We start from the raw sequence: 24,078 nt of genomic DNA, 5'->3' as shown, positions 1-24,078 counted from the left end.
CACACAATTGTCCCTAAGAATTCCTTCATTCCACAGGATCCTTTAAGGTGTCATTGACTGTCCTGAATGAAGCCTCTGTTTTTCACAGGGGCCAAAGGCTGTTTTTAGGCATTTCAGGAAATTAAAGTTGATACTGCCTTTGAAAATAACAAATTCTGACTACACAATTCTGCTACACAAATCTCTTTTTGGTATGCCATATATATCATAAACTTAACTGCTGGTATGCTTTATCTTTACAGGGTATTAAAGCCAGAAGTCCACTGGACAGCTCTGGTGCTGTGGATTTGGACAAGTCTGTGTCCAGTACCTTAAGTAGCACAAGTAAAGTAAGTAAAGGCAGGGGTGAAACTTGAGATAATATTCCCTGAAATGACTAGTCAGATATGAAATGCAATTATCAACTGCTCATATAACTGTTCTGTTATAACATCTTGTATTTTGTTTTGATTGTTTTTTGGGAGTAGACAAGCTAACTGATAGTCTGTGAAAAGAAATAAACCCCAGAACTTCCAAACAGTATAATAAAAACAGTATCACAGAGTAGGGAAAGTAGGTATGTCCTTTTCTTCCCACTTGTAAGAGTCTTGCTGCAGCTTAAAGCAATTTTTACTTTTTCTAAAATTTGCAAGTTGGTTACTCAAATAATTTTTAATATATGTAGCATGTTAGAACGTTACCCCCTCAGAGGGGTGACTTGAACAAAGTAATTTCCCAATTTACTCTAGTAACAGAGACTCGGGCTAAGAAATAGCAGCCACATGTCAATACAATGGTGAGGTGTAAGATGCTGTTATATGTAGAGTTTTACTGGAGATTTCAACAGTTTTTTACAAGATGGGACTCATAGTAAATCTGTGTTTCTATTCTCTGGAAGTGTCAGGCTCCTTTCAGACGTTTCATTCTGTTCCTCATGCTATAAAAAAGAGCAGTGCAATTGGGTCTCCGTTTGAATTGTACTGTATATAAACATTTTATTTGTATGTGAGTCAATGTATGTGAAATAGAATATTATATAACATAATTTGAATCTTGCAACAATGTGTAGTAAAACAAATGCAATATTTACTATGCTGCTCACACTAACCTGGCTTGTTTCAGCCCTCAAAGTACATATCCTGAATGCAGGATTGTATACGTAACAAATACAAAGTTAAACAAGAAGTGGAGTAATTTCCCCCTTTTTGTGGTTAGAAAGCTTTTAATCTGAATAAAATAATATAAATAAACAGCATAGAAGAAGCCAGTCTTCTGCTCTGGAGGCAGCTTAGCACTCTGCATACATGAATATAACTGTTGATTCTTTTGCAGTGCCTAGTCACCTACAGACTCCTGACTTCAGATAATCAAGAGTCTGCTCTTTCTGCTTATGTTTATGAAAGAATAGGTGACCTATCCCTGGAGGTGTTCAAGGCCAGGTTGGACAAGGTTTTGTACAACCTGGTCTAGTGGTAGGGCTCCCTGCTTCTGGCAGGGAGGTTGGAACTTGATGATCTTTAAGGTCCCTTCCAACCTAAATGATTCTATGATTCTGTGACTCTGCAGGAAACACATGAGATGGGAAGTGAAAAAAAAACGTATGGGTTTGGACTGAAACAGGCATCTAGTCATAGGATTAAACTCTTGTGGGAATCTTCAGATAGACAAGAGGAATATTGTTAGTTGGGGTGCTAAACATACAGTAGTCTGAAATGCCACCTTTTTCGTTGCTGCCACCCAAACCTGACCTGTCTGTTTTGTTCTGACCCCATTTCTTCTGAGTTGTATTCAACATACTGTAAAATACAATTACTCTCAAAATCCCTTTTTTGTGTAAAATGGAGACTGTGATTTATTGACCTCAGTGATTATTAACAGAAGTTAATAAAGATTCTTTCTTTGAAGTATCATGATAAAAATGTGCAAGACTGAAGGAAGTCTCTGTGGGATATGAATAATGACATGAGACTACCATCTCAAAGATTGATTCTGAACCCACATCCCAATAACCTTATTTCTTGCACTGCTAGGAACCACCAGTGTGCGAAAAGGAGAAAGACAGACTTCCCACACTTCCTACAGAAAACACTGTCAAGACCAGTGGATCAGAGGGTGATCTCTCCAGCAACGCAGATGATTCTTCTGCTGAGCAGCCTCTTACGTTACCTCAGCAAAGCTTTCGGAGGCGAGCAAACACACTGAGTCACTTGCCAACAGGAAGCCAGGAATCTCTCGTACCTGTTGAAACGTCACCATCTGTTCCCCAGAGGAAACTTATGAGGTATCACTCAGTGAGCACAGAGACTCCTCACAAAAGAAAGTAAGACTTATTAAAAGCAGGCTATGATTTTGTTTGTTGAGGGCATATTTGGGCATGATAATTGCATACCAAGTATGTCCTCTTAATGGATAAGAAATGTATTGCAGCAGTGTGGCACTCTTTGGAGGTTTGTAGGTATTCTGTTTAAAAACACTTTTGTCCCTATGTGCTTCACAGGGGAGAGAAAACATAAGATGTATAGTTCCACAGTATATGTCACAAAACTAAGTGTATGTACAGCACAGGATTGCTCGTAAGGGGTTTGACTATATTTTTGTTGGTTTCATTTGCAAGCAGTATAAATAAATACTATTTGTTGTTGTCTGTAGAAAAAAATCCAGTAGGGTTTTGTGATACTGAAAACCTTACTAGTTGGTGAATTTACGTGTGACTTCAAAATAACACACAAAACTGACATAAATTGTTTGATAGAAGGAGGCTCCTGTCTAGCTTTTCAATGAGCCTATGTAGATTTTACTCCAAAAGCAAGTTACTGCTTGCCTTCATTCTAGTGTTCTTCAAGCTATCCTCCTTCAAAAGCCTGCCTCTTCATCTCTAAACTCTCTTCTTAACTTTATGGCAGTTTTCTCCCCTCCCTCTCCCTGTATTTTTCCAATTACTATGGAAACATTTCTGTCTGTAGGCTTCTGTTTTCCTGCCAAAACTGCTCGTTTACACAAGTTAGACAGTAGGAAATCTGTATGTGTTCCAGCTAATTTTTCCCTGCAGGAGGCAGGTCAATAAACTAACATGCCTGAAATCGGTGATGACAGTGAAAAAAAGAGAAATGTAATATCTGAAAGGAAACATAACCTGGGTTGCCTTTTTGTCCCTTCTTTGAACCTTTTTTATCCTAAAATGCTAGAATGGTTTTGTAGTGCAGTCTAGGACTGGTGTTATTGGTCTCTTATCTTCATTAGAGTTGCCCTGATGCTTGTACCTGCTTGTTCAATCAGTTCTTATCTTACTGTAGGAATGCAGCTAAAAATGAAGCATATTTTTCAATTCCTTGGTTATTTCTATTTGGGTTTGAACATGTAATTTTTAGTAAAACCCAAGTGTGCCTGTCCCTCACATAACTCAAACCAAAAAGAAATCACTGTTATTTCCCTTTCATAGCAAATGTACAGAACTAGAGGAAATGGAAAACTTAGAAGAAAAGTATACTTTCAAGTTCTCAAAAATCACTGGAAGGATAGACTTTTAACAGGTCTTATATGTTCTGTGAGTGTTTTTGAACAGTTTACCTCAATTTATAAATTGTTTCCAAAGCATAAATAAATTCAGTTCTTTATGTAGCATTTCACTTCTCATCCATTAGAAGTCTTGATCATGAGCCTGACTTCATCATAGAGACTGAGGGGAATCACATATGAGGGAGAAAAAAAGGGTCAGAGACAAATTTTTGGGAGTTTAAATTCAGTCATAAACTGAAATGTCTTGCAGAAGCCTTTAAGTGTGTTTTTGGGACTTTGCTGATTGGGTTAAAATATTCCAGCCTCTTACAGTTAATGCATTAACTGTGAAAAACATAGGGAATTGCTCATTTGTATAAGCCGGGTCTCTTTCTGAGATTAGAGAGGGGATTTCACTTTTCCTTCCCCCCACCCCTACCTCCTTTCCTCTCTTACTGTGTTTTGTTTTTTGTGCTACCTCAACTCCATCGCTGTGGTTGGAATCCCACGGTACGGTTTGAACGCATCTGTCGGCGAATCTAAAAGTTCTTCTGGTCAACTTGCACGTTCTCCTACTCTAGCTCGTCTCAATCCCTCGGCCTCTTCACCCAACTTTTTTAAATATCTAAAGCATAACTCAAGTGGAGAACAAAGTGGGCATTTTGCACAAAAGAGGTGAGCTAGTACCTGTATGTAGTTTGGAGTAGGATTTGTTTTACCATGTCATAAATATGAAGCTCTATAGTGTAAATAATTAAAGTAATTTAATATAGAGCAGAGGTGGTAGATTTTTATGGGAGAGGGAGCTCTTTAACTGCTCTGCTACTGAATGTAGAGGTGCTACTTACATACTTTTTTTAAAATAAATTAAACTCTTTCAGACAGATGGACCCATGACTTTATTTAGAGCTAGTTGCTCCAAAGCAACTTGTTATGCAGCAGACAGCAGTACTGCTTAAATTGTGTAAGGGATAAGTTGCCAAGAACCTGAGATCCAGCTCGTTCTGTCCCTTCTGAAACATTCAGTTCTGTTCTGCTTTGTTTACGGTGGCACAGAAACATTATTAATATTCCTTTGTGCCTAACATTAAAGGCAAGTTGACTAAGTTAACTAAATAGGGCAAGGAACAGCAGGACTGTGGAGAGCAGATACAAAGAAACCCCGTAAACAACAAAACCCCACAAGCAACAAAAATCCCCAACAAAAGCCCATCCCTCACTCACCAATAAGCAAAAGCCAAGAACAAACAAAAATCGCCCAGCCCAACAGCTCATGTATTTGGTTATTTTGAGCAATATCAAATTATAGCTTTCTGTGTCTCTCCTTTTCTTAGAAAAAAAAATGCATTGAGAATAGTGGAATACTTAGAGAAAAAGACACTAACCCATCATTTCCATGAAAACCTGAAAGAAGTAGCTCCCTAAAAATCATAACCATGAAACCTCTTCTTGACCCCTTGAGCTGAGCTGCTTATTTTAGCTCAAGAGGCTAATAAGAATAAAATATGTTTGGAAGTTCTGTCTACAGTCACTGGCCATTGGCGAGCACTGTTTATTGCTATAGCTGTTTATTGTTTGGTTTTGTTCTCTTGGGTGAAGATTTCCTGTTTCCCCAAGGTGCTGATTCTTCTGATTCTGAGAAAATACTCAACTGAGAACCTTATTTCACCAGTTCCTTCAGTTGCATTTGCTGAGTACTAATTAGCATCTCTCTTAATTTAGCTTCACCTCAGAAGTATGGTATAGCTCAGGAGAGGAACTGTGAGTCTACAGTGTCCACTTTACTCTTCATTTTAGTAAGACTGACTTGAATACTGAAGGTTCAATTCTCAAAAGCATTTTTTTCCAGGTAGAGTTGGTAATGATTCTAGATGCACAATAGCAAGTTCTCCTCCCCTTTCCCTGTCATTGAAGGGCATACCATACTGAACCTCTAATCAACTAGACTGAAAACAGAAATTGATAGGGATATCAAATGAGTAAATTAATTGAAATCAGTAAAGTCAAACTGCCCAAGTTGATTGTATTCTATAAATGAAATTGACATGTAATTGTGATGGATTTACAATACAATTGTAAGTGAAACCTGTTTGCAGGGCACACTGTGCTACAGCCTTATCATCTTCACGCTCAGTACCAGCCACTAAAGAAAAGCTTCATTTCATAGTAGTGAATCCCAGCGTATCCCCCCATCCCTTTCACATCTGCAGGAGACGGCGCTAAACGCCGTCCAGATGTATCATCACGGTTTATCAGAAGCAGTTCTTTCTTAAACTTAATTTTTTAGGAGTAAATTCTCTTACTCATATGTCTTCGTATACTCTTCTGAGAAAAGGTCTTCTAGTACCAGCAGCCAAGTGATTATCTGTGTTTTCATTCCATGCAGAAACTTTTTGTTGTCTTGAGTGGTCCTCGCTTCTTCTATTAACCTTTTTATTAATGTGCTGGGGGCTTGTTATTTTAAAAGAAAGAGCGAATTATGCTGGCCAGAAGTCTGCTGATGAAATTTGATTAGTGCTCCTGTCTGTTGCATAAATAGAGCCACGATCTTAAATGATCTGTCAGAAGGCTCAGCTTTTAATTTAAAAATTCCAGGATTGTCTGAATAAAACCCTGTCAATGCTTTACAAACTGTTTTTTGACAAAGTTGTCTTTTTCATTTGTCAGCACCATGATTATCAGTGTCAGCTTTTCCTAACCTTTTCCCTCAAACTTAGACAATAATTGAAACTAATATTTAAGTAAATGTGCAATGATAAATTTGGCGACAGTTCTTATTAGATTAAACAAAATTTCCTTGAAAAATGCACTAAAAATCCTGGGGTATACCAAAGAATAAAAACTTTACTGGAAGTACATTTATTTATATTGGAGCATTTTAGTTTGCCCAAATGAATATGTTACTTCAAAGTAGCACTTTGTTAGCAGTTTCAGTTTTGACTTTGGTTTCCTTCGTAATTCAGGTCTTCAGGATTTAGCTGCTTTTTGTTTGCAGTATTGTTAGCAGTATTGTATTAATTTTAGTCTTTGTATTTATACTTCTTTGTTCTAAACTATACTTTTCCTAACTGCACTCTCAGCATGTCCTACCGTACTGCCTTAAGGAAAAAGCTTCATTCTTCCTCTTCTGTGCCAAATTTCTTAAAATTTCTGGCTCCTGTAGATGAAAATAACACCTCTGACTTTAGGAGCACAACAAGGTAGGTAGGGTTCTCTCTTCAGTCTTGGAGGTAAAACTGTATTTTCAAACATTTCTTCATCTAAAATATTTCAAATGCTTCTTGCATTTGCAAAACCTGGTTTGTGCAACAGTTCACTTGCATGTGTTCTGCATGTGATTGCTGTCAAAAGGATGGAGCTATCCCAAACTCCGCTCCCATTAAGATTGCAGTAGTTAGCCATTTTGATGTTGTAATGGTTATGCAACTTCCTTCTGTATACTTCTGTGGTTATTCCAGCCAGAGGACTGTATTAGCATTTTTCAGGTAAGAGAATATACATGGTTCATCCGAAGCAATGTCAGCATCCTCAAATTAGGAGAGGATGGGCTGTAAAATGCTCCTCCCAAGTGCTGCAAGAGCTATTTGAATTTAACTTCAAGAAAGACACATGCAATCATTTAGCCAGTGGCTGGAATAAAACAATGAATAGTTTAAAGATGTAATGGGTGAAATTTATTAGTGGGATTTTTAATAGGAAGACAGCACAGCTGTTCACTATTTCATTTAATATTGTGAATAAAAACCTCTATGTCTAGTGTGTGGATTATATCAAAGGAGTAACATTCAGGGGTCCTAAATACTGTTCCGAAGTTTGTTGCTTATTTCAGATGGTGACTTGCAAACACAAAGGTTGAAAGTTTTGCTCCAAGTCTGTGTTGTGAAGGAATATATATACCCAATTCACAGAAGGTTGGAAGTTTGTTTGGTGTTCATAAAGCTCCTTGATGTATGTTGATAAAAGGCATCAGCAGTTCTTTGTGTCTCCTTTGAATAACCGTTAGATTTTGTGGATGGCATTTAAATACCACAATGGTAAAGATACATTGTATATGTATTTAATGCATTGTGTTTAATACACTTCTGCAAAAAAGGCTGAACATTAATTACAGATGGAGAAAGCAAATTGCACAGAGCTGCCAGCCCCTTTTGGTGAACCTAAGTGATGTTTGCAGTTTTGTGTAAGCCTGCTGCCACAAAGCAAGCTTCACCTGCCTAACACTAAGAGCTTGACCCAGCATGTGCATAGCACACTGCACTCCTTAGTTTATGGTTCATGTTTTTGTATTCACTGAGCACTGCATCACTGTTAGGAGCAGATTCAGGTGAGGTGCTCACATGCCATTCTGTGTTCTGCAATTTTAGCGACTATGAATCCAAACACAGCCAGCAGGCCATGGGTGCAGACAGCCCTGTAAGGACTCGACGACATTCGTGGAGGCAACAGATATTCCTGCGAGTGGCAACCCCTCAGAAAGCATGTGATTCTCCCAGCCGATATGATGGTAAAGTCTGTGTTTATTTGTTCCTGTGAACCTTGTTGAGGATGTGTCTACTGAGTGGACATATTGTGCTCTGTTTCTACTGTCTTTGCAGTGTCCCACCCACTTTTTGGTCTTGCCAAGCTCTTCAGCTGTTGAGTTTTTATTTTTCAGCTTCATATGTAACATAGTTCTGATTGTGTCAAATTAATTAACCAGAGAAGGAATTGGTTTTGTGTGTACTATTTTTATGATTACTGGGGAAAAAATGTATCACCAACTACTGCTCTGAAGAAAAGGTGATGCTTTGATTTCATGGAGTATAGCACTATGGACTAGAAAAAGCCAGGCCTAGCATAAGGAATTAAATTTATTCTATGAGCTATCTCAATTGAGTTCTGTAGTATGTACTTCATACCAGACTGAATTTGAATGTATGCTGCTTCAGTCTGACATTTGCCACTTGAGCCATAGTTGTCCACTATTTTATTTATTTCCTGAAATTCTGTAGAGCTAAAGAACCACAGTCTAGGAAAAATCACTGCACGTGAGAATGCAGGTGCATGATTTTATGCATCTCACTTTATGTGGGTCAGATAGTAGAGTGCATGCTAAGGCACAGGATGCCTCAGAGAAGCTTGTGTCTGTAGATAATGGTCTCTGGCTCCTTAAAGTCTGAATTTCAGAACTCAAACTCTGCAAGCTCTACCTTCTGACTGATCTCTAAGGCCATTGATTAAGAAATAAGTATAAGGAAACAGTACTTTGTAGTAAATGTAGTAAAAAGTAACCATCTTAATGTCACTGAGACATTTTTCTTGCATCTTAAAGAGAGACCTTGATTGTCAAGAAGGACAGGGAAGTGCTTGAAAGAGTCCAGCGCAGAGCCACAAAGATGATGAAGGGAGTGGAACATCTCCCTTATGAGGAAAGGCTGAGGGAGCTGGGTCTCTTTAGTTTGGAGAAAAGGAGACTGAGGGGTGACCTCATCAATGTTTACAAATACGTAAAGGGTGAGTGTCAAGAAGATGGAGTTAAGCTTTTTTCAGTGATGACCAGTGATAGGACAAGGAGTAATGGATACAAATTGGAGCATAGGAGGTTTAAGGTGAATATCAGAAAAAATTTTTTTACTGTGAGAGTGACAGAGCACTGGAACAGGCTGCCCAGAGAGGTTGTGGAGTCTCCTTCTCTGGAGACATTCAAAACCCGCCTGGACGCCTTCCTGTGTGATGTACTCTAGGTGACCCTGCTCTGGCAGGGGGGTTGGACTAGATGATCTTTCGAGGTCCCTTCCAACCCCTAGGATTCTATGATTCTATGATTAAATGGACACAGCGTGTCCAACACTAACAGAAGTGTTTCTGTCATTAATGTGTTGCTTGCAACATAATTTGGCTGGTGATGGGTAAGTGTATATTTGCCATAACTGCCTCTCAAATGTAGCGTACATCAGGACCAAGTGATCTCAAGAGCATGTTGTGTAAACATATATATGAAATGCTGTCCTATACTTCAAGGCATATGAAGGAGCTGTTCAATTTCAGCTGTTCTGTGAAGCTGCTTTTAGCAGGTTTGGTACATGTTTTTGTGTCTGGAAATAGTGTTACTTGTTTTTGAAAGCCACAACGTCTTCCCGTATTAAATAGGGAAAAAAACCCTAAACTGCCTATCCAAGCATTTCCTCTGAAGCATAGTAGCTGCAATATATAATCTTAACCTACAGCTGGATAAGCAGCAGGGTTGGGAAAAACACGTGTGGCCAAATTGGAAAACAGGAAGTACTATTAATAGGAAGAGCAATTTAAAATGTCTGGCCTTTTTCTTCACTCTTGTTTTCTTTTTCTTTATATGTTCCAAAGTACATATTCAATTTATGAACAGAGGGAGAAAGCTCGGAGTTGGGGGGTTATTATTTATAACAAGTATTGGAGTTTTCCATTTGGATGTTTGTGCATCTCCTGGAACATTTCTGGTAGTAAAGGATACTTATGACTCAGTCTGTGTAGCCTTTAGGTGAGCTTCTGTACAGGTGATCTTACATTGGACTCATCACCACATTTAACTCAGTAACTTCTGGAGTTCCCAAGTAAACGTAACTAGTTGTGATTCATCATTGGAGTACTGTGTACAGCTCTGGAGCCTTCATCACAGGGAAGGCATAGAGCTGTTGGAGAGGGTCCAGAGAAGGGCACTGAAGATGATCAAAGGGCTGGAGCACCTCTGCTATGAAGACAGGCTGAGGGAGTTGGGGCTGTTCAGCCTGGAGAAGAGAAGGCTCTGGGGAGACCTTATAGCAGCCTTCCAGTACTTGAAGGGGTCCTACAGGAAAGCTGGGGAGGGGCTTTTCATCAAAGGGGGCAGTGATAGGACAAGGGGCAAGGGTTTTAAACTGAAAGAGGGGAGATTTAGGTTAGACATCAGGAAGAAATTCTTCACTATAAAGGTAGTACAGTACTGGAATAGGTTGCCTAGGGATGTTGTGGAAGCCCCCTCCCTGGAGGTGTTCCAGGCCAGGTTGGATGAGGCTTGTGCAGCCTGGTCTAGTGTGAGGTGTCCCTGCTCATAGCAGGAGGTTGGAACCTGATGATCTTAAGGTCCCTTTCAACCTTAACCATTCTATGATTCTATTCTATTATCATCTTGTTCCTCCTTTCTCATATTCTTTCAAGGACAAGTAGCACATGCAGTGGGGTTTATTGATTTGATAAGTTACCTGTACTTCCTTGGGAAGCAGAATTTATACAAACAGCTGATGTATCACTGAAAGATCAGTTTCAGCCAAGTTGGACAGAGGACGAGGAGGGTTTAAAAGAGAACATGTTTTTATCATGTACTGCAAAATCAAGCATAAAGAGAGGAAAATAAGGGCACATGCATGAGTTTTTCTTTATACACTGTGACTCCACTGGCTAGTTTCTCCATTCAAATGCAATAGCCCACACACTGTTCCAGGGCATACTCTGCAGGACATCAGTAAGAAAAAAGGCTAGGGATTTTCTGAAATGCAGTAAGTCAGCCAACCAAGAGACCCAGATCTCTTTGAGTCAGAGATTATAAAGTTTTTCAGGCTTAGCATAGGCTGGCTTACTACATTGTGTCTTAAATGTAAGCTCCACCAGTATGCCTGAACTACACGTTGCTTTGACCATGTGTGGGCAGGCACTGTCAACAAAATGAAACTGCTCTGTGGCTGTAACTTCTTTGACTTGTAATCAGTAAATATGCATGTGGAAAATGTCACAAGAATAGAGACAACTGTAAGCTTTTTACATACAAAAAGATCTAGATTCTTATATTTGTGATTCCATTTCTGTAGGCAAGTGGTGAGCTGAATCTGAAGATGCACATGTTTATTGTCACTGTGGTTAATGCAGCAGGATATGAAGGTTTATCTACTAGAATATGGGGGTTTTGTTTTTATTGTTTTTTCAAAAAAAAGAAAGTAAACCCAGACAACCGGTATAGAGCTTTTGCAGGAATTTTGAGCTTGATCTTACAGATTTCTGAACTTGAGAGATGTCTGCTGTCTTGAGTTCCAACATGAAGCTGACAGGACTTTGAGTCCCACTCTCTTGCACTTCTGGATCCTTTACTTCTTTAGGAGGTAGTCATAAGTAGTTTGAGCTAAAACTTAATTTTCTGTAGCTCAGCTGGAGAGAAGTGATTGCTGGCTGTGCTTTGGTAGTTACATCATGTGTTACCAGGTAGAGAGCATGCTGTTCATTTTGCAGACACCATTATTTAAAAGGAGAGTTTATATACATGAATGAGGGTGTTTGTTTCACGCTAGTTCAGGAGTAAGTGAAAAACAGTCCTAAATCAGGAGCGTTTAAAAAAAAATATTGGAAATAGATACACTAGAAAGCCACTCTTTCTTGCCAGTTAAAATTCTTACCTTGCCTGATGACTGATTCAGTCCAGCCATGCTCAGACAAGGTGAGTGCTCTGAGACTGCAGAAAGTCTCATGTGCAGGAAACCATTGCTTCTGGTTGTTGTGGGAGCCATGTCCCCTGTGCAGGCCCTCCTCCAGCCACCTCCTGCTTGTGGGTGCTGCTGTTTTCCCTTTCCCTGCTATTCTTCCCTGCTTCTGTATATAACTTTACAATGAAGCACTATGTAATTTGGTGCCTGGCGGGACAGCCGAGTGATACCTACTGGGCCTGGAGATGAGGCTGATCTACGGACTAGGGACCTAGGAAAGATCTTCTGCACAGGGGAAATATGTTGGGATTTCTGTTGCTTTTCAGGTGGTAGCTGGAGGTTTGCAGGGTTGAATTATGCTAGTTCTGTTGCAGCAAGCTACAGTTCAATGTCCAACCACATCTCCTGTGGTTTGCCACTTCCCACAGAGTGGTTGTGCTGCTGTGGGTGGTGTGGAGCACTGAGGGGCAGTGTTTCTCTCACCACCTCTGATATTTTTCTTTTTTATTTATTTGGGAGGATGGAATGAGTCTTGTATCCTTCAACATGAAGAAGTGGAATAAGAGGAGCACAGGTCCATTCCAAAATGGATCACATTTTGATCTGCTACAATATATTTCTTTTGAAAGTTTTTCATCTCTTTTTTTGAAGCTTTTTTTGCCTGTTTTCTGTATATGAGTGCACAAAATTCACTCTGGCTCTCCTATTCACTCTTAAACATTCTAAATAATAAAAATGTTTCTTCAGTTCTTTGATTTTTGCTTTTATACTTACCTACCCTACTTGGAGCCAGATCTTCATACTTCTGGTATCTCTCTTAACAAGAGCTATGTTGTATGACTCTGCAGATGGTTTAGGACTTCCTACTTCTCTGTCTTCAGTGGTAAAGAGGTGAAAGGAACAACCTGGTGATCATTTTAACCCAGCTGAAGTATGGGCTCACTCAGACAGGTGATTAGGTTTCAGTGGGATTAGTTTTCCAGTTCTACTTGCAGTATTACAGAAGTGCTAGAGCAAGCACAGGGAGGAAGGCATGGACACATGTCTGGATACTGAGGGTGGGTGTCCTTACCCTGCTCAGGAGCAGGACACCTTAGATCACTCAGAGTTATTATGAAACTTCGCCATGCACTGCAGTGCAGCAGGATATTTGCATATTTTTATTCAGCATCTGCAAATCTCTGTGCACTGGACTATTTTCACTACAGTTTTCACATATTGAGTGTTCAGAATTGTCATACTGGGATAACTGTGTTGCAGATTCTCCAAAACTCCCAGCAGAGTAAGTTCTCTTGACTTAGAGAAAAAAAATATTTTATAAAGTACAGATATCTCTGTACAGGTAAAAAACCTTGATTCCTTCATTAAAATTAATTTGGTTTCAGTCTGTGGCAGACAGAGGTAGCAAACTGTTAAATCCTAAGTGCTAAAGAAAAGTTTGTATTTGAAGAACTGTTTTTATTGAAACCGATTTATTTAGCATCTACCTATCACCCTTTGTGGTGAGGATTATATCTCTTCCATTATTTAAGCAAAACTATTTAAAAAATACCTTTGTAGCAGTATTGCAAATACTGTAAACTGTTGTTTTAGCATTGTCTACTTAGAATGTTTATGTGATATAAATTATTTGTTATGTGTCCTTTTACTGGTTCTTTTTTAGCAACAAAGTTATTATTAATTGACTAATGACTACTTTTGTTAATGCTGTAGTGAAGTCAGTTTGTTAGAACTGATTACTCAGTTCTGTCCCTCTCAGAGTGAATATATGCTCATAGTCTTGATTTGCAGCATAGGAGCTTGGCTATAAGCAGAAAGTACCACATACAACATGTGATGGTTCCTGTGCACATTGAAACACTAGGGCATTCATTTCTCAGGCTTTGATAATATTAGTAAATGGATTGAATTTGCAAGTAGTGATTACTTTTTAAGAAGCTTTAAAAGAAAAAAATCAAATTCTAAAGCATCTCTCAGAGCTGGTATCAATCAATTGTACTGAAGTGCACTATTTTTCAATAATTCCTCATTCAGCCATTGACTCAAGTTGTATGTCAGGCTAGAAGAACTTGTTGCTTCTTGTGATTCTATATCTGAAACTTTTTGACTCCTGATCATGTTACCATATTTGGTTATGAAGTCAAATACTCCAGACATCTGTGTAAAATGATAGGAATATTATACCCTTGGTTACAGAAGCTTGCAGTTCCTCTTCATTTTTGTATCATGTATGAAAGGAAGTGTTGCACTACTTGAATAGAAGATCTGAAGAGATCTAAGGATGTTGTGAAAGTCCTTTCTTTTGGGCAATTTAATCTTACATGACTGAAGATTCTAATTTGTTTGCCAAGCTGAGTTTTGTAACGTTTAAAATGCAAGAAAAATAGTGTAATGCAGAAAATAAAATGCTTAGTGGAATTCTTCGATCCATATTCTCACCGTATCTTGCCTGACTTCTTAACCCTGGAGAGCAGATGGGACTGGTAAACACTGCATTTAGAGAGCCACATGTAAACAGCTCCATAGTGAGGATGGTGGTAATACATTATAATTGAGCCTCCTCCCTATTAGCTTCCTATAAAAATAAAGCAAGCCCTTCTTTTCTATGTGAAATATTGTAGTTTCTAGTCAAAGATGTATCTTGTATGTTGTTTTTGATACTTGAGGTTGGTTAGATTTAGGGTTTCTGAAAGAATGTTTTTAAAATTTAGGCTTTTAGGTGGGTTTGTCACTTCTGTTGTTTTTTTACTTTGTGTGTGTGGTTTCCTGTAGTGGGTTTATTTTTTTCTTTTTTTTTTTTCCTTCTTTGTGGAAATCCTTGTTTAATAGTCAGATTGGTTGAATATAGACTATTGATCAATTAACTTTTTTTCCAGTCAGTTACAAATGAAATTTCCTAGAAAATAAGGCTTAAGGCAACATTTTAGTAACTCACTGTTAGAATACTTTAATGTCCTCTCATAGGTCCCAAGAAATGCTCTATATTAATTGTCGCTTCTCCTGGAGCTAATGAATTTTCCTGTTTATGTCACCACCAGTCCATTATTGTCTGCTTTAATCACTACTGCACTCCTTGGCAGCAATATACCACGATTCTTTGTTCGTAATCTTTTGTAATTTGTTTTGTGTGTCATCTTTGCACATATGAGTTTTGTTTAATGCATTTGTTGATCCTTTGGAGTGTAGGGACACTATACATCTTAGGACTGAAGCACTGCCACACAAAGCCAAGGAGTTGGGTACAAATCAATGGGTCTGCTGAAAAAATTCCATCTCAGTGCATTGTTAATATTGGCCTTGTCTTTTCTTGGGTAGTCTAAGCAATGGGAGTGTCAGAGCAATACTCCTAAGATACGCATGGATACACTAGTACATTTCCATTTGCTTTATAAGCAGTTTCATCTGCAGTTCTCTACCTTGTACAAGTTCTCACAAGCACAGGAAAACCAGTGGTTCTCCTAATGAAGTACACTCATTGTTGAGGAGTACTTAGTTTGGATCCACAGACTCTTAGAAGTGCATTGTGCAGAAGAGTAATTCTGAAGGGTAGTCCAAGTCTGAACTTCAAATGGAAAATAACCTCTGTTGTTAAAATGTAATAATAGTTACTGAGTCAACTTGCCCAAATCTGAACCTGAAAGAGTAGAAGTATGGTAGGCTTGTAGAAGTAGCATGTACGATAGTAGAATTTTATATGGAAGCTACAGGGAAGGGAGCAACATATTCGGAAGGAGTACAGGTTAAACACGGAATGGTAGTTAACAAAAGCCAATGATGTTGGCAGATGAACAGGGAAGCAATCTTTCAGTGTGTGCTGAAGTGTTCAGATCCTGCTTAAGTGCACTTACTAATCTTATAAAAGTTTTGAATGCTACACATTACTTGGATTTTAACACATGACAGTATGATTTGGTGGAACATGAGCTCCCAGTTATGTTCAGTTGAATTGCTCTACTATTTATCTTTGTGTTTTCTTTGCTGCCCTTCAGGTAATTTGTGCATAATAAAGAAATACTCAGTTTCTTGTTACAGTATTTCTACTCATGTCTGTTCTGGAAGTCAGATGGCATGTCTGTCAATCACCTTGTTGTATATTCGTGGACACGGGTTAGTGCTGATTTACCAAATGTCTGTTTTTTTACTTTGACTTGAGGGATTTACCTGCACATTCCACCTCCCCCCACCCTTTACCAGCCGAAAAGTGATGTAATTCTGCACACTTCAGACAGGTCACCTGAGCAGTTAAACAGGTTCAATTTGGTTTCGATACATCTTATTACATGCCAGCATGGAGATGGGAGGGAAAGCAGGTTGTGAATGTGTTGCACTTTCTATCAGAGTAGACTTTAGACTTCCTGTTAAATGTCTACAAGTGATAAGAAGAAAGACAGAAAAAGAGCTGCCATTTGAAATGAAAATTCAAGCCTAGAACACTTCCACAGAAGAATTAGAGGTAGGGTTGATAATCATAATTGTTCAGCTTATAGAATTTTGTAACCTTTCTGTTTTCTTGTGTAGCCTTAACCATTGCAACTTAAATTTATTTTAGTGAATACTGATCTTATCGGATTAGTCAATAATAGACAATAAAATTTTAGACTAAATGGAAGTAGGACTATGGCCTTGAATAGTTAATGCTTAATTATTTGCCACAGTGAGTTTGATCACTGAAGGATGAGAATTCAGTAATATCTCCAGTAAATTATAAGGCAATATTTTAAGTTAGTACTGGAAAACCAATCCACAAAATTTGCAGTGAGAAAGTAGAATGTGCTTGTTAAAAACAGGAAGATTTTAGGTCTTGGATATGTTCATTCTTGCATTAAGAATGCAATGTGTTTAACCCATTTCCCTGCATGTGTACTGGCAGCCTGGTGTTTTTGCAAGTGGGTAACCATAAACTGTCCCTGTAGATAGTCTGGTATTTTCTAACATATACATGCATATACATATGCATTAAACCAGAATATATATGACTCCAAATGAGATCCATAAACCACTGAGAGGATGTGTAGGATGAGAAGGTATTTGTTTCCCCCAAGATGTACATGCCTTCTGTACTGGATGCTCTAAGAGTGTTGTAAGAAGCGAGTAGACTATGGACAGCATACAATGGAGAAGGGTGCGTTGGGTTTGGTGACCATTTTCATTAATTTATCTTTCTTACTTCCTTTCTTATTTCTACCTGATGATGTTTCCCACAACCTCTTTTGTAATTGCACATCTTTGCTCCACATTGCTCCAAAGTGTTTCCATTTACCTGTAAAGAATAAAGTTAACATTTCCCCATTTCATTTAAGGGATGTAATGTACTTTCTTCATTGTATTGATATTTTTCATAGCCAGCTGTATTTTAGAATGCTTCTGTTGGTGTTTCCTGCTTTGCAATAAATGGTGATTGCCATTAAATCATAAAATACTTGTCCTTTACCTAATTCATATTCCTATGAAGTTCATTGTTCTCTGAAATTCTGTATGTACTCAAAAGTTTGAGTATCCATAACTTACATCCAGAGTGCAAGTTTGTTAAAGTTTAATTTGTGCTACTAGCTGAAATTGTTGCCTTTTTTTATATATGTATATTTTAGCCTTTGAATTTAACTGTGGTAAAAAACAAGCAAATGTTGTATAAGGAAACAGGTGGATTTGGACCCACCCTTTTTTTTTGTCTCTGACTCTTGAGAAGAGAAGATTGGCAGTGGCAAAACTTAGAAAAGCAGAAGCCAACAGCTGTGAACATTTCCATTTTTATTTAGTTATCTGAGCTTAGTTGTACATGTGCCTTTCAACAAACAAGAGAATAGCTGCATGAACCCAAGTGAGTCAATATATGGTGGTTTTCTGAGCAGATTCTGAAGGGGTGAAAAACAACCTTCTGTTTTTGTTAGTTTGTAGAGATAAGATAGTTTGTGTGTACAGTGTTTAATTCAGAATCTTTATCACTGAGCTAACCAATGGTAAAAAAATGGACTGCTGAGCTACCATACAGAATACTTGTTTCAGGGGTACAAAAGCTTCTCCAGAAGCTGTTTGAAATGGTATGCAAAGGTGTATTGGTCCTCGGCTGGAGAGTCCAGGGAATGGTTTTTGTGCACTGATTTTAAAGCACTTTCTTGCATGCATAACTGGTCAGCTTGTCCTTAGGGAGGTGTTTCACAGCGTTTCTGTTTGTCTGTTGTGACGGCATTCCTGTTGGGATTTGGTAGGAAGAGATGGATGCATTTGACCATTCATTTTAAAGGTGGTGAATTGAGTAATTTTTCTTCCAGATACAGATTATATCAAAGACTATTGAGCCTTCAGGGAAGCTGTATAAAACAAACAAAAAAAAAGGAGTGATACAGCAACAGGCATTAGGAAAGCAAAGAATAAGAACTTATTGCCTATGCTTTCTCTAAAAAGGAAAGATTGTTCAATTTCCTTGAGATTTATTTAATGTTATCCTTCATTTGTAGTGCTTTCAGTCTTCTTAGAATTACCTTGCATGCTTGACAAAAGGATACATTTTGTGGTAGAGCAGCTGAAGCCAAAAGAAAAAGTGCAGAAGGTTATGACATGGTTAAAAATTAAAGCAAACATGTCTTAGGTGCCTGTCTCTGCATATTTACTTTAAGAACTGGTAATTATCTGATTGTATGTCCTTAGGTGATGTTGTGTTTGTGCAGCTAAGGGTGTGTGTTTTCTTTGTTAAACACAATTCAGAGATTATTTTTTAAGTTATGTGGGTGCTATATTTTATTTGATCTGCTATTTGAGTCATGTCAGGTTTCATCTGTAGGTTGTATTTTTGCAGTTTCTCAAACTCTCCTTTTTCTTTTAAGGTCTGTCCTTGGAAACGTGTAATTGACAAGCCATTGTCTTGGTGTACAGTACAATGTTTTTATCAGGTTATAGAAAAACAATGTTGCAGGCTTTGACCTCTATGATTCTTATTTAGAAGCAGCTTGTAAATCTGCTTGAAACTGTCATTTGAGAAACCTTGCTTGGTATTGCTATCTCCTATATCGATGTGTGTGTGTGTATATGTGTACGTATGTACATACAGTCTTTGAAAACATGTCCCTTCATTCACCTGTTTATGAAATCCAAGTAGTTCACAACAGCTTCTCTCTTTTGAAGATTACTCTGAATTGGGAGAACTTCCACCAAGATCCCCATTGGAACCAGTCTGTGAAGACGGTCCATTTGGGCCAGTGAAAGAAGAAAGGAAACGGACACCCCGTGAGCTTCGTGAGTTGTGGAAGAAAGCCATTATTCAGCAGATACTGCTCCTCAGAATGGAGAAAGAAAACCAGAAGTTACAAGGTTGGTGAAGTTCTTGCTTACACCCTCCTTTAATACAAGTTCACTTTGCCCTGTGGCCTTGGCAGTGGATTGGACCAAGCTTGAATGAAACATTTTCGGAACAGCCAGGTAAATCAGTTTAGCATAATCTCCCTCATCTCTCATTAGGATAGGTTACAATTTACACCTTTTGTTTTTTTTTAATCACCTTATTGTTTACTTGATCTCAATTTGTCCTCTTAATTTTACTATGGCTCATTTTTTAAGGCTGATGTCTAGAAGCTCTGACAAGGAATTAGCATAATCACTATTGTGAACTGAATTCTTTTCTGCATTTGCATCCATAGGTCTAGTATTGGTCATTGCAATGTTCTGTTTTAGTTAGTCTTGAAGTTGAAGTTCTTAAGGTTGTGGACTTCTCTGGGTTGCCTGCCTGTGTACATACACTGTGCAGCAAGGTTTGTATGGAGTAGTAATGACTTAGATCAGTCAGAAGGGTGCTGAGAAGGAGCTTGAGAAACTGGAGTTTGCAGTTGTTTTTAACCAAAAGTTTCTTCTGCTGAATGCATAACTTTTAACAAATCCATTGTGGTGGCAGTTTCTACATGAAAAAATGGATCTGATCAAGAACACACATAGCAGCTGCATACAGAATTACAAGTGATTGCCCTTGAGAGCTGCTCCTTTGAAGATACAAACAGACAGAAGTGTTTATGTGGCTGATTTTAAATATTCAGAAAGGGAGTTTCTTTAAGAGTTGGGAAATCAAAAAATCCTGTTAGGAAAATCCTGCATTTATTTTATTAGTCATCATCTCTCATGTTTCTTCAGATTTAAGAGTTGACCAGCTGTAAGGAGCTTAATTTAACAGGCCAAACACAGTTAATATTGCATGTGAAATCTTAAAAAAAAAACAAAACCAAACAACCAAAGCCAAACACCACAATCAGAGCATTTTAGACGTGAAGTGTTTCAGAATTACAGGGTTTAATTTTAGGTGGATTGGACGAGTAAGTTCTAAGTTTAATCACTCCGTTTTACAAATAGCAAACAATATTAACTGTTGTATTCATTATGTTTCTTCCCAGCTTCAGAAAACAATTTACAGAACAGACGTCTGAAGCTTGACTATGAAGAAATCACACCATGCTTAAAAGATGTAACTTTGATTTGGGAAAAAATGTTGAGTACACCTGGAAGATCAAAAATTAAATTTGATGTGGAAAAAATACACTCTGCTGTTGGGCAAGGTAAGGTTTATCCTACTGTTACTGTCATCCATGTGCTACATATATACCAAAAGAAAAAAGTAGTCCAAAAAAATTTAGTTAGTTTAAACTGTAATAGTGTCAGTCTTGTGCTGAATAAGGTATGTATGTATGTAATAATAACCCTTCTGTTACTTTGGAGCTTTGCATATAGATTCAAATGAAGGCTGCCATTACCTATGTGAAATAGTTAAGTAGAGTAATCCTTTTTTATAGAGAAAGAAAGTCAAGCTTTAAAACATTTTTATTTGTACTGGTCATTCAGCAAACCAACAGCAAAACTAGAAAAACCTGTTTTTTTATTGTTTGCCTTCTGTTGTAGTCTCTAGATCAAATCTCATTTGTTCTTGTTTATTCTTTAGGTGTATGTGCATGTTTCTTTCTTAAAACGTACTCCTAACAGCAGTGTCAGTGCTGTAGGAGTGAAAAATGTTCATTAGTTCTATTGAAGTGCTTTATTGTGTACTTTACATGGAAAAATGGGAGATAAGCATAGAACTTTCAGAGAGAAGTACTGCAATTTTTGCTGCCCCTTCCCTTCTCAGACTGGATGTAAGTGGTAACCTTAGACTTAGGCAGCTCACTCTGTTTCTACCTTAAAATTCCCGTTAAGATGCTGATGTCTCACTGGTTGAGTATAAGTATAAGCACTGTAGTTTGATCTGCTTCTATGGTCTACTGGAGCTGGATGGATCTAGCAGGTTGGGATCTTCTTACATATATAGCAGATATGGATCTTCAGTTCCTCAGCCCTGTTAGCTCAACTACAGCTGAACTTTCAGTATGAGTACAAATTACTTTTAATTACTTTCTTCTCTCAGGAGTACCACGTCACCACCGTGGGGAGATCTGGAAATTTCTAGCAGAGCAATACCATCTTAAACATCAGTTTCCAAGTAAACAACAACCAAAGGACATACCTTATAAAGAGCTCCTAAAACAACTGACTTCCCAGCAACATGCAATACTTATTGACCTAGGTAAGTACAGTAGTCATCTGAAATTAAGATAAGGGTTTTATAACCTCTGGAAGAGAGTTAAATAAAAGAAGCTAACATGCAAAAAAGCCTCTCACCATTTAATAAAAGGTTGTTACATGAGTTGCTTTTGATCTGGTGTGAGAACTATTACTTGACACCATTAGGAAAACGAAAAATAGGCATTTCAAGCACAGAGGTCCTTTGCAATGTGTGGTAATAAGAAGTCGCTAGATGCACCTGTGATGCACCTGTATGATATTGACAGTGAACTCCACAGGCCCATGGAATACACATTGTCAAGGAAGAAAGTCAGTGTTTAAGTGCAGGCTGTTGAATAACGTGCTGTTAATTCCTCATGTCCAGTATCTGCTGTCTCTGCCAAACACTTTTACTTGAAATAATGCAGAAGGTTTGCTTTTTGCTTCTTTTTTTTATAGGTAGTTACTAGCTATTGATATTTGTACTTGTAATAAAACAGTTCTGAAATAAGTTCTTTTCAAGGCAGGTTACTCACACTGCCTGATTTTAAGCAGTAGCTGGCTCCTGATTTAGGGATAGTGACTTATTCTGTGGAGGTCACATATACTTCAGTAGAGAGAGATGAGGAACCAAGGCTTTTAAACTTGAAGTAGCTAGTAGGTGGGCTTGAGACAGGCTTTTGGTCATCTTGAGTAGAGTTTTCTGTTTTTCCTCACATTTATTTTTCAACACTCAAAGTTTTTTCTAGTAGTAGAAGGAAACACAATTGATTGTTTTAGGGTAGGAGCAGAAGAGATTGCTCCAGATGATTGTGAAAGAGCAGTCTCCCTATGCCTCAAAAAAATAAGCAATTTTTAACCCTTCCTTGTACTTTTCCTGGTCCTCTTCCTTTATCTCTTTTAGTTCCTTTGTGTGAGATTGTCTTTAATTGACTCTTTCCACTGCTAGACTAAGGCAATAACAAAACCTGGGAATATTTAATGAGACTAAAAGTCAGTATGCTCTGTAAGATGTGCATCACTGTTAAACATTGTTGCTACTGCTCCCAGATGGTTTTGTTAAGCTCTGTATCAATACCAGTGACCTCTCCATCTGAGAAGCTCCCACGAGTCAGCGATTTGTTTTGCAGACCTCACAGAGGTGCTTCTTGCCATTCTTTCTATCTTCCCTTATGAAGGCTGTTCCCTTTTCTCTCCGGTCCTGTCCCCAAGCAGCACATGGCTGCTCCTCTGCTGGTTTAAGTATTCAGTGGAATCTGTTGTAGTCATTAAAGCATTTCTAACATGACAGTAATTACTCAAATATATACCATTGTTGAGTCAGATGTTCACACTTCTAACTTTTACCCTGCAAAAAGTATTTGTGTTTGAATGTAAGCCATCTGATGCAAGCCTGTAACAGTTTACTCGTATATGGCTGAATTAGAAGGTTTTTACAGATAATCTACAGATTATCCTCATGAAAATACAGTTGTGGATATTTTTAAGATACTGTTTTCTCCTTCCTTGAATATTTTAACGCAGTTTATTGTCTGGGAAGGCAGGAGCTGGTGTTTTTCAAGAGCTCCTGTATGTGGGATAATCTTACACTGAACTGTGCCAGCTGGGAATAGGCAGTTGCAATGTAGGTAAATTGTTTCCCTTCAGATTTTGTCACACAATTCTAGGAATTTCCCTGGATGGCACAGTGCCAGAAGCAGTCTTTTGTTTTTGAGAGAGCTCTGTGTGTGCAACCAGAGATAATTCACTAGCAAGTACCTATCAGTCAAGTCAGTGTAGCGGGTGTTGATACCCCTGGCAATGAACATTTGGATTCTGTTGCACTGAAGTTCCTCAGTATGGAGTGAATATTTTTGTGCTGCAATAGTAAATTGAACACCTTCAGCAGAAGGGATGGGGTGGGACAATTCCCAGACAGATAGGGGCTTGCTGGCTCAGCAAGCTGTTCTTACTTTCTGCCTGGTTCTGCACATGAACACTGTCTCCTCTTAGCTGTGTGCTCTGCTTGTAGAAATTACTGCATGTCTTGGCAAATCAGTAACTTCATGGTGGTTTTTTCATGCAACATGTTTTTGCCAGGGAACTATTTGCTAGCCCATTAGATGAGTGAAGGATCGGGCCCTATTATTTCAGCAAGATGAAACTAGAAAGCTGAAGACTTCCTAGTGATTCACATGGAAATAGAGTAGTGCTGCACAGTAACAGCATAACTGGATAGACAGCTAGAAGGAAAGTGCATGTTCTGACTTGTGTTCCTTCAGACTATCAGAAGCATTTTCTCTTAGATCTTCAAGAATCCTTCTGAAAGCATGCATTTCTCCCTTGAGAGAAAAACCTGTGCTTTCAATATGTGGTTATGATATTAAAAAAGCTTTCTCAAATTAAATTGAAGAGGTCTTGCTAACACAATGTTAGCCAAAGTTGCAACAGTATTGCATACACTTGGTTGAAGAGATGCATCTTCAGCTATAAATAGTGCTTTCCAAGCATGAGGCAGCAGTGTGCACCTGGATGCAGAGGTAAAGTACAGCAGCTGCCTTCCTGGCCCAGTTTACATGTCAGTGCTATTTCATTAACTGGACAAGAACAAAGCCACAATTCCCTGAAGGCTTTTTTCTTTGTTTCCTTTTGTGGCCCCACTTGCACAACCACTGCTGTCATTGGGGATTTCAGCCCCCAAACAGCAAAG

The 24,078-nt window shown here is 38.4% G+C and overlaps 1 protein-coding gene across 8 annotated transcripts in view; it reads left to right on the top strand.

Moving 5' to 3' along the window:
- Nucleotides 1-24,078, top strand: part of TBC1D1 (TBC1 domain family member 1) — a 109,880-nt gene that overhangs the window by 71,652 nt on the left and 14,150 nt on the right. For 4 of the 8 annotated variants that reach the window (XM_051616365.1, XM_051616363.1, XM_051616364.1 and 1 more), the window contains 8 exons: nucleotides 243-329; nucleotides 2,010-2,299; nucleotides 4,021-4,149; nucleotides 6,555-6,674; nucleotides 7,839-7,978; nucleotides 18,999-19,184; nucleotides 20,252-20,413; nucleotides 21,253-21,411. In XM_051616365.1, the coding sequence (XP_051472325.1) occupies nucleotides 243-329; nucleotides 2,010-2,299; nucleotides 4,021-4,149; nucleotides 6,555-6,674; nucleotides 7,839-7,978; nucleotides 18,999-19,184; nucleotides 20,252-20,413; nucleotides 21,253-21,411 (1,273 nt within the window). The remainder of the gene's footprint in view (nucleotides 1-242; nucleotides 330-2,009; nucleotides 2,300-4,020; nucleotides 4,150-6,554; nucleotides 6,675-7,838; nucleotides 7,979-18,998; nucleotides 19,185-20,251; nucleotides 20,414-21,252; nucleotides 21,412-24,078) is intronic. The other 4 variants (XM_051616366.1, XM_051616367.1, XM_051616370.1 and 1 more) reach the window with 4 other exon arrangements.

Source organism: Apus apus, chromosome 4, assembly GCF_020740795.1.
Source record: "Apus apus isolate bApuApu2 chromosome 4, bApuApu2.pri.cur, whole genome shotgun sequence".
NCBI lineage: Eukaryota > Metazoa > Chordata > Aves > Apodiformes > Apodidae > Apus > Apus apus.
The sequence above is the reverse complement of the archived record's forward strand: the minus strand, read 5'-3'. Positions and strand labels throughout refer to the sequence as shown.